This window comes from Pteropus vampyrus, unplaced genomic scaffold (genome assembly GCF_000151845.1).
Source record: "Pteropus vampyrus isolate Shadow unplaced genomic scaffold, Pvam_2.0 Scaffold44, whole genome shotgun sequence".
Lineage (NCBI taxonomy): Eukaryota > Metazoa > Chordata > Mammalia > Chiroptera > Pteropodidae > Pteropus > Pteropus vampyrus.
The window spans coordinates 1,941,821-1,952,458 of NW_011888825.1; the positions used below are offsets into that span (position 1 = coordinate 1,941,821).

At 41.8% G+C, this 10,638-nt stretch overlaps 1 protein-coding gene across 1 annotated transcript in view; it reads left to right on the top strand.

Annotated features, from left to right (window-relative positions):
* Positions 1 to 10,638, top strand: part of USP43 (ubiquitin specific peptidase 43) — a 57,619-nt gene that overhangs the window by 14,616 nt on the left and 32,365 nt on the right. The window contains exons 3-5 of the mRNA XM_011358952.2: positions 393 to 496; positions 7,901 to 7,993; positions 9,379 to 9,514. Coding sequence (XP_011357254.1) covers positions 393 to 496; positions 7,901 to 7,993; positions 9,379 to 9,514 — 333 coding nt within the window. The remainder of the gene's footprint in view (positions 1 to 392; positions 497 to 7,900; positions 7,994 to 9,378; positions 9,515 to 10,638) is intronic.

The following is a 10,638-nucleotide window of genomic DNA, read 5'->3' on the forward strand; positions in this document are numbered from 1 at the left end:
TAGTAGGTAGAGGATGGGAAGATTTCGTGTGGATGTGTTTGAAGTCATCGGAGCACCAAAGTGAAATGTACAGGTGGCATCTAGAAACATGAGGCCCAGCAGGTTGGAGATAAAGAACAAGGTAGTCAGTGAGCCTGGGTGAGTATGTGTGAGTGTTCACCAAGGTTCATGCTTCAGTTCTTTCAATACATTCTCTCTCCCAGGGAATTTGGGAAGTCAAGAGATGGGAAAGTGAATTATGGTAAAGGCAACATTGAAGGTCCAGGTTCTGCAGAGTCCATGCCCAGAAAGTGGGGATGAGGGCCCAGGAGGAGGCCGGGGCTCGATGGTATGGAAGCAGTGGAGTGAAGGGAGGTGTATCTAATTTGCTTTCTTTCCTCATTTCTTTGCAGCTTCAGCCCGAAACCAGTAAAACCTCTGAGAACCTCCTGTCACCATCGGCTCAGCTCTCTTTAGGTCAAAGCTTTGTGCAAAGCCACTTTCAAGCACAATATAGGTAAGAATGGGATGTGTTTAGAATTACCCATGAATTCAGCAAACTTATACACTGGTAACTAGTCTCCTATGGCCAGGTTTACCCTGAGATTAGAAATACAACAAAACCCACAAATATCCTTCTCTCTCCCTTTATAAACCCCAGTTAACCATTTACTCCTGTGGTCGCTGACATTTAGTATTTCTTTCCCTTCTTGCTGGCTTTTGCGAGTCATGCGAAGATGGTTCTACAGATTGTGAATGTGGAGGCCAGGATCTCCCCAGCAGGTTGCCATTGGGAAGCTGTTGAGACCCTTCCTATTTGTTCTTTATAGCCAGAGAGCCCAGTTTAAGTTATTGAGTTTAAAAGTTCCCAGCATTCTGGAGGATATAAAAAATATACAAGTACACAGGCTTTGACTTCAGAAAAGTTCTCTTCGGGCTTTTATATCTGATGGTTGAGAGATTCACATAAGGTAGACTATTTCAAATATTACAATGCTTTAATGAAAGCACTAATTGCAGTGAGAGGTCAGAAAGGGAGAAATCATCCTGGGCTTCTCAGAGGAGATATGCCTTTTGATAAACCTCTGAAGGAGGAAAAGGATTGAATGGGTAGAAACATATTCAACAAGAATGCAAACCTCTTAACGGTGGAATAAGCACAATGATCAGGATTTAGGGGAAGCTATTATTACAAAGAACTCCATCTAAATGACATGCTGTCCTTTATATTTTAAAATTTAATCCTTTCAGGAACCCTAAGAGATGAGTTACAATCTGGGAGGCTGGGGCATCTGGGAGGTTGGGCTTTTCACGAGGACATATAAGTTCCTTGTAAATGGTGGAACCAGGGTTTGACCTTAATAGATCTTTGAAGCACAGTTCCTTGTGCTTTCTTTGTAATTCTTCCTCTTTGGTTATTTTTCCATCCCAACTTGTTCTGTGCTTATGATGTTCTGCTCCTACTTTGGTTGTGCAGAAGCTTTGCCCTCTTGTTCTCTATTATGAATGTTAAACTTTTTAAAATATTTTTCCTTCTGGATGTTGCATTCAGTCATTTTCAAAGGTGTGCTCTTCTCTGAGTCTTCTGGATACTCTTCCCTTTCTTTTGCTCTGTTATGTTACTCATAGGCCTCCTATTGTTTTTTCCTCTTATTTACTTCAGACAAAGTAACAACTATTCAGTGATTTAGAATTCACTTATTTATAGCCATTTGCTTCCATACTTTTTGGGTATTTGTATTATTTGCGTTTGGGAAGGAGGAGATCACTTAAAATTGCCCAGAAACTGTCCTGATGTTGGATTTATATTCTATTCAGTAATTGCCAATAAAATAAATCAGTGATCACTGTCTTTGAGTCGATTGTTTATTTAGGAAGACCAAATAGTCTCTGAAACACTTTGGAAAGATGCCAAAACAGCTTTCCACTGGAGTGGAAAATCCACAGCATTCGAGAAGTTCTCTTCCTCCCTGCCCTGCGGGAGTTGGAGGGTGGACCCTGAACGAACAGCTAGAATGACCATGGACACTCCACTCCCACCCTTGATTGCTTAGCGTATGGGGTGATTAAGATCTCTTCTTAATGAGCCCAAATCTCATTGTTGTACATGAAGAGTGGCCCACTTATTTCTGAGAGATGTTGCGATGCACTACAAGGTATGCATCGAGGAAACCTAGATTTCATGGCTACTGACCTTTTGGGCCAGGAAAACTACTTGTAGAGCATCTGTCTTATCTTCAGGTGCCCAAAACACAGGCTGCTTGAAATAATAATGAGACAGAGAAAAAGAAGAATAAAGGAGAAAGCAGAAACCTATGAAGGAGGGAAAAGGGAGTATAAGACGAAGGCATGTTAGAGAGCGGGGAAAGGTCACCAGGTACCACTCATTGGTGCCCTTGTAAACTAAATTCACTTATTTCTCTGCTCACTCCATTCTCTCTACCCTCTTCCCCTCTTGTCCACACATACTGTCTTCTTTCAAACATCTGAGCATCTGATATTATGTTTGGTCCAGTAGTTACAATGAGGAACAATAGTTCTTTGCCCATGAGAGAGAAATACTAATTAAATATATCCATTTATTCTCTAGATAGTTTATTCATGCCTACTATGTGCCAGGTTCTCTTCTAGGGGCTGGTTTTTGAGCTGTGAACAAGACCCAGAGCCTATTCTCATGGAGCTCACATTCTCTTGCTGACGTATTAGATAATGTACATGTCAACAAACAACTTGCCATAGTGATAAGTGAAATGATAAGGCGTAACCTGGGAAGTGGGGGAAGCAGCCAACCTCAGATAAGGTGGTCAGGGAAGGCTTCTTTTCAGAGGAAACATTTGAGCTGAGAACTGAGTGACAAGGAGTCAGCTATTCAAATACTTGGGGATAGCGTATTCCAAGCAGAAGAAGTAGCAGAGACAAAAGGCCTGAGATGGGTATGATCTTGGCAAGTTAAAGGAACAGAATGCTGCCCAGAAGTGAGGAATGGGAGGTGAGGCTGGAGAGGCGGATGGGGACCTGGTAGTGCAGGTATCCAGTCCAAGGGTGCGGTTTGGTCTAAAGGGCCCGGGAAGCCACTGCAAAATTTAAAGCAGGGTGTGGTCTAGTTACTAATTTAAGAGGTAACGCTGGTTGTTATGGGCAATGAAGGGAGACAAGACTGGAAGCTGAAGCAGCAGCTGATGTTATGCAGTCATCCCAGTGGGTGAATGATGGTGGCTGGGATCCAGGAAGTAGGGGTGGAGATGGAGAGAAGTGGATGGGTGGGGAAAATGTTTTGGGTATAGAGTCAATAAGACTTCTTAATTGGTTTAAGGGTGTGGGGTAGAAGGACTGAGGGAAAGATGAGAATTTAGGGTTACTCCTGGGTTTTTATATACTTACGTCTGGTGAATACTTTGAAGAAAAATTGAGGGTACTTTGAAGTATACATTACAGATGTGAAAGAGGAAAAAACTCTTGTTTTCTTACTCCTCTTTGCTATTACCACACTTAACAATACTTCTGACACCAGATGGGTGGGTGTTTTTCCCACACCAAGCAATTCTGCAGTTCTCTGTGGACACCAACTGAGTGCCTACAATTTAATTCAATTCTGTCACTATCTACCTGGAGATAGCATCAGCTCCCATAGATTAAGGGCTCAGTCCCACAAGACTGCCTCCCCACCAGACAACAGTTACAAGTCCCAGGTTGTCACCCGTGTTTCTAACCTACTGACCATAAATCCGAGGTTCCCATGACTGCCTCCTCAGGTTCGATGGTTTGCTAGAGCAGCTCACAGAACTCAGGAAAACAGTTTACTGGTTTACTATAAAAAGATACAATTCAGGTACAGCAAGATGGAAGAGATAAACAGAGCAAGGTGTGTGGGAAAGGTTGCAGAGCGCCCATACCCTCTCGGGGTGCACTACCCTCCCAGCACCTCCACATGTCCATCAACATAGAAACTCTCCAAACTCCTGCTAGGGTTTTTATGGAAATGTCATTACACAGGTGTGATCGATTAAATTATTGGCCATTAGTGATGAACCCAACCTCTGGCTCCCTTCTCTTCCCCTGAAGGTATGGGGGAGGGGAGCTGAAAGTTCCAACCATCTAATCACATGGTTGGTTCCCCTGGCAACCAGCCCCATTCTGTGGTTATGTAGGGGCTTTCCAAAATCACCTCAATAACATCACTCAGGTGTAAGGGGCTTGTTATGAATAACAAAAGATGCTCCTTTCACCTTTATTCTTGCTCTTATCACTTAGGACACGTCAAGGTTTCGGGAGCTCTGTGCCAGGAACAGGTGTGGAGACTAAATATGTATTTCATGTTAAAATCATAGTATCACTCTGACTGGTGCAGGGTGAGTCAGGAGAAGATTCCTGAGGAATTGACATTTGCGCCGATCAGATATTAAGTACTGCAAGTGCCCTTCGGGCAGATTACTATAGGATGATGAATAAGAAGCGAGGTGTTCATGCTGAAAAAGTACTGATGACAGCTAAAAATACCTGCTTTGTGCCTGATCGTCTATAGTAAAGAAAAACAATAGCTAGAGATGTCCATCAGGCTAGGGCTTTGAGGTCTGAAAAGTGATTTTTTGCAGCAGTCAGTGGCGACCAGCTCTACACTGGTGCCCTTGAGTGGTGGTGCCTCCTGGACCCTCCTCAGCCTTCTTTTCTACTTGGGAGGGCTTGCCTAAGATAGAAATCTGCCCTGGTATCAGCCTTCTTTAAAAAATTGAAAGCTAGAAGAGGTATTATGGGTTAATTCAGAGGCCCCTGTTCACTGACTTTCTCCCTCCTTCATCCCCTCACCCCCTTTTAGGGGGCTGAGTGTTTGAATTTGGCTGGAGGAGAGAAGGAAGAATAGTAGTATTAGGGTGCTGGTGCTACAGACTAAAGGAAAAGTAATTAGCTATTCTATATGATTATGACCACAACCTAAAACACTTGCAAGTTTAATAACCAAGGATTGTTGATCTATTGGAATTTTGGCTAGAGGAGGCAGTGTATGTGTGTGTATGTGTGTGTGCATGTGCATGCTTGTATTTGTTTATTTCTTCATGTTATTTATAGCCTTATTCACAGAAAGTCTAATCTGGTCCCCATCACAGGCAGCATTCCCTTCTAGGCAGAGTATGCTTTAGGAGGCTTTCTCAGAATAGATCTTGGAGAGGTGACATCTTGCTTATGTGTTGTCATAATTCCTGTTGGTGGCGTAGATATCAGTTCCACTGTCCAGTGAGCAGGTGAAGCTGGCCAGGTGTGAGGTATGAAATGTGTATATGGCAGTAGCGAGAGGTCAGAGTGACAAAGTGTGCAGTGTCAGAGTGTGGGGCTCATTTCTGGGCATTTGTAGCTGGCAGGAAACAAGCAGCAGTGCCAAGGTTCAGTAGCAGCTGACTAGGTTGGCTTTAGAAGAGAAGTTTGACAAGGAGAGCAAACACCTTAAGGAGATGGGTGAGTGAACATTGAAGGGCAGTGGGGGTGATTTTTTGTCCCTTCCCCCCATGAATGCTTGGGGGACAACAGGACAAGACTGAATGCTCTAGAGGGGATGGGAGGATTAAAGGACCCCTCCGGCCACATTTGAAGTATAGCTGGAACCTAGTAACTTCCAGTTTTTTGTAGAAATGATGCTGCCCCTCTCTTCCTGATCTGCTGGTCCCACTTACTCTGTCTCATTTCTTATCCTTTCAGGCACATTTCACTTCCTTTCTGTAGTTTATCATGAAAACAGGGTTTTCTTCATTCTTTAAATATAAAATTAGACCCTTGTAAGTTTTTTCCCTGACAGAGGTTCCCTGACAGAGGTTCATAGTTCAATATAAAGGTCTATTCCAGTTTAGTGTGATGCAACTCTACAAGAAAAACACAGCCTAGCTTAGTTTTAGTAGGTTAAAAAAAAAGTCAAAGAAAAATATTTCTTTTCATTTGATTGCTAAAATGCAAAACGGGGATTTGGAAGTTTACCAAGGACAAAAATACATCTTCAGCCCCCTGTTATGTCTAGGTACTTGATGGGTGAAGGTGGGAGGATTGGAAGAAAAATGGAGTGGAAGAGGAAACTCCACAATGCCACAGAGTCAGGTTCCCCTTGATGTCTGATATACCTCTTTTTTTTTTTATTTTCTTTTTTTACTAAAACATTACCATGGTATTCCCAAAGAGAAATTTATCAGAGTCAGTGAGAATGATTGAACATTAAATACTTGGGTCTGTTTTCTAGAATCATGGTTGGTGTGCTGTTAACTTGTATCCAGGAGAGCCAGCTTGCTATGAGCATATTATTTAGGGTTGCCTTGGGCAGGACCCGGAAAACCTCAGGGTTTCTTGCTTTTCCCTGTTTGTTTTTTTGTTTCTGTTTTGACTGCTCAACAGAAAACCAATCTAGCAGAGGGTCAGAAAACCTAGTTCTGGTAGCAGCTCCAGTTGCTTGCTGACTTTCTCTGCTAGTGAGTACTGTTCCATATTTTCCAAGGAAGTTAATGCAGATTCTAGGATAAGGATTGTATAGCATCCAGAAATCTCTTATATTATGGAAGAAATAGTACATCATATGATTAAGGAAATAAAATTTGAGCACCCATGTGGAATATAAAAGTTGCTCTTCACTTTCAGAGATACATGCTAAAATAAGGGAGTGTTAAATTTAAGAGTTTTAAGAATATAAATAAACTAACTGCATATCTACTCTAAAACAATGCCTCACTCACTTATTCTAAAGACTGCAGGAATGGTAATGAGCATGGACTCTGGAATCTGAGCCTAGCTCTGCCCCTCAAGAGCTGTGTGTCCCTGGGCAAATTATATAACCTCTCTGTGTTTCAGTTTTCTCCTCTTTAAAATGGGGATAATCCTGGTTGCTATGGGTAGCACATGGGTTAATATGTGCATAATGCTCAGAATAATGCCCAGTTCTTACTAAATGCTGTTTCATTGTTAGCTATTACTGTTAGCTGCTATTTTCTGAACTTTGTTTTGTTATCGGTACAAGAAGGAGGGCAGACTGCATCAGTGGTTCTCAGCCCTGTCTAAACAATAGTGTCACCTGGAGAACTTTTAAAATTCTGATGCCTGTGCCTCTTCCTGCTTCCCTTGAAACAGAATCTCTAGGAGTAAGGCCTGGACATCTGCATTTGAAGAAAAGTTTCCCATGTGATCCTGGGGCACAGTGAGGCTCAGAACCAAGGGAATAGATGGTCCTGAGAGCCCTTCCAGCTTAAAAGCTGGCACACTATGTTTCTATTTGGAAGGGACGTAGCTTCCCTTCCCATGCTCAGTGAACAAATACATACTCAATGCACTTTTTTTTTTGTAAAAAATTGAGGTGGAAGTCATATAACATAAAATTAACATTCTTAAAGTGTACAATTCAATGGCATGTACATTCACAATTTTATGCAACCACCACTTCTTTCTAGTTCCTAAGCATTTTCATTACTCCAAAGGAAAACATGATATCCATTAAGAGGTCATTCCCCATCCTTCCTTCTCGCAGCACCTGGCAACCACCAATTTGCTTTCTGTCTCTCTATGGTTTACCCATTCTGGGTATTTCCTATAAATGGAATCATAAAATATGTGGTCTTTTATGTTTGACTTCTTTCACTTAGTGTGATATTTTTGAGTTTCAGCCATGCTGTAGCATATGTCAAGACTTCATGGCTGAATAATTATCTTGTGCGTAAATACTACATTTTATTTACCCATTTATCCATTGATGGCCATTTGGGTTGTTTCCATCCTTTGGCTATTGTGAATATGCTACTATGAACACTTGTGTACAAGTATTTGTTTGAATATCATTTTCAATTTTTTGGTTGTATACCTAGGAGTGGAATTGCAACGATAAATCTATATTTAACTTTTTGAGCAACAGCCAACTGTTTAAATGTGATTAAACTTTAATCTTTATTTTTTGCCCTCACAGATCTTCTTTGACTTGTCCTCATTGCCTGAAACAGAGCAACACCTTTGATCCTTTCCTGTGTGTGTCTCTTCCTATCCCCTTGCGCCAGACAAGGTATGTGAGTGTCATGCCCAGTGAACCTTATTTCCATTATTACTCCTTACTGAGAACCTTCTGGCCTTGCATCTGTAATTGTCTCTCTTCTGCTTCTCTGCCAGTATGTCTCTAGAAACCAGCTACTAGCTGGATGACATTCAGTTATGGAATGTGACAATTAAAGTGAAAGGTTACTATGTCCCATATTTATCTGAAGAAGTAATTACAAACAATGCTTTTGTAAATTTATCAGCACCAGGCTTATGTCTTTGGCCCATTCAGAAGCTGGCATGTATCACTCAGTCAGATGGACAAATGGGAGAAAATCTGTCACCACCTGCTTTTCCCTGCTTTATTTCCAAATCCTGTCTCCTTTTTTTGTGAAGGTGTAGGAAAATGTTTATCTAAGGAGCAAAGAAAAGGGGAATGGGTTGTTAGAGGAGACGAGATAAAAAGAAAAGAGGAGATAGGATTGGGTAAGAGCTGTGGTGGGACCCAATTTTGTAAAAAGAAGTAAGAAGCACATAATACAGGCCTCCAGGAAACCTAAATCTTAGCAGTGACCATAAGGCAACTGACCAATGTCACTGTCATAGAAGTTTAGTGAGCAACTATATAGAGTACTTTCACTGACATCAAGATGGTGGCATTTCTTCCTTGCATTCCCCAACTTTGTAAATGCAAATTTTCTTGCCCTCTGCAGCTGAAGGCATGACAACCTCATAAAGCTGATAGCCTATGCCACAAATATAGCACTGCCTTATCCTATCACCAGTGATACCATGAGATGATATCTAGTGGTAGATGTAGGGTGAGACTCCTGGCTTGATGCAGCATAGCACATTGGTTAGGATCACCGACTAGGGCCAGACGGCCTGGGTTCGAATCCCAGCTCTACTAATTAGCTGTGTGACTTGTATAATTACTGCAGTATAGAACAGGAGCTGGAAAAGTGAGGCCTTAGGTATGCTGGTGGGGATGGTAGGAGGTGGGACCAGATAAAGCGGAAGGGGCATGTTCCCCTAGCAAGGGAGAATTTCGATAAGGAAAGGAGGGCGTCGTCAATGTTGAATCTTAAGAAGTAGCTTGGCTGCTTTACTTCTCAAACTTCAAAGTTTGTTTTTGATTAAGATTTTCTATTTAACAAACAGAACCTTGAGACCATAGATCTTTGTTTTGATTCTTAATCAAATACCTTTTATTTTTAACTTGCTGGAAAAGTATACTCAGCAGAGACTCTTGGAGAATTGGCTCTCCACTGCCACCTTGTGACAGTGTACCTAAAGTACAGTGTCTAGACCTGGAAGCAGAGATTAGCCTAAGTGCCAAACTTGACCCAGTGTCAATGGTGTTGGGGATACTTCATGTCAATCCTTTAAGGATATGGACTCCTTATTTTTCAGATTCTTGAGCATCACCTTGGTCTTCCCCTCTAAGAGCCAGCAGTTCCTGCGGGTTGGCCTAGCTGTACCGATCCTCAGCACAGTGGCAGCCTTGAGGAAAATGGTGGCAGAGGAAGGCAGAGTCCCTGTGGATGAGGTATGATGGAATTGCATGGGACCTGGTCACTGGATGATGAAGTGCTAACTGGGCCAGCTGTTTAGGCTGTTTTGGGCTCATTTCTGGTTCCCAGGTTACTCTAGCTTGACTCACAAACTTTTGTTTGATCACTGGTCTCTGGTGTCAGTGATGACTGAGCCTTGACCTCCCTGTACTTACACAGAATAACTAGAAAAGGACACCACCTTTGTCTTCCAAGAAGGTGATGATAATTACCATCATAGTAATTCTAATACTAGCTATCCCTCAGTAGTGCTTAATGAATGCTGGATACAACTCTATGAACTTTATATTCATAGCCAATTTAATTCTTAACCATCCTATGACGTAGATGTTAAAATTATCTTCATTTTACCAGAGAGCAAAGAAGAGGCATTGAGAGGTTGAGTGGCTTGCCTAGGATCACATAGCTGCTAAGTGACTGAGCCAGGATTTGAACACAGATGGTTTGATTTCAGAGCCTGAGCCACTATTCAATATTTTCACTCCTGTGAATATAAGCCAGGATGCTGAAGGGATAATAAATGAAATATGAGGAACCACTGAGGGAACTGAGCATGGGTAACTTGAGAGGGGAGATTTGGGGGAAAGTGGGATGGTTATGCTCTACTAGTTTTTTTAAAGGAGTCCTGGTAAAGAGATTGGATTCACTGTGACTTTGAAGGGTAGAACTTGTAACAGGGGCCCCCATGAAAGGGTAGGATAGAGGCGATGGTGTCGAAAAGCAATGTGGCATGATGGGAAGGGCTCAGAATGGGATTTTACTTGTGATTCAGTTACTTTCTAGTTTTCTGACCTTGGACAAAATAATTGGTCCTCTATTTCTTTAACTGTAAAATGGAAATTTTACATTTTTCTGATGCCCTCATGGGATTTTTTCAAATTAAATATTTTTAACCTTTTTCTTAAGGAGTAACACAAATACAATAAAGTATACATGTCTTAAGGTTAGAATTTGTTGAGTTTCTACATGTGTACACATCCGTGTAAACCATGTAAACCACTGAGCCTTTCCTTCACCTCAGTGAGCTCCTTCCTGCCCCCAACCAATTCATCCCTCTGACCTCTATCACCATTTTTATGAGGATCTCAAGAGGGGAAAA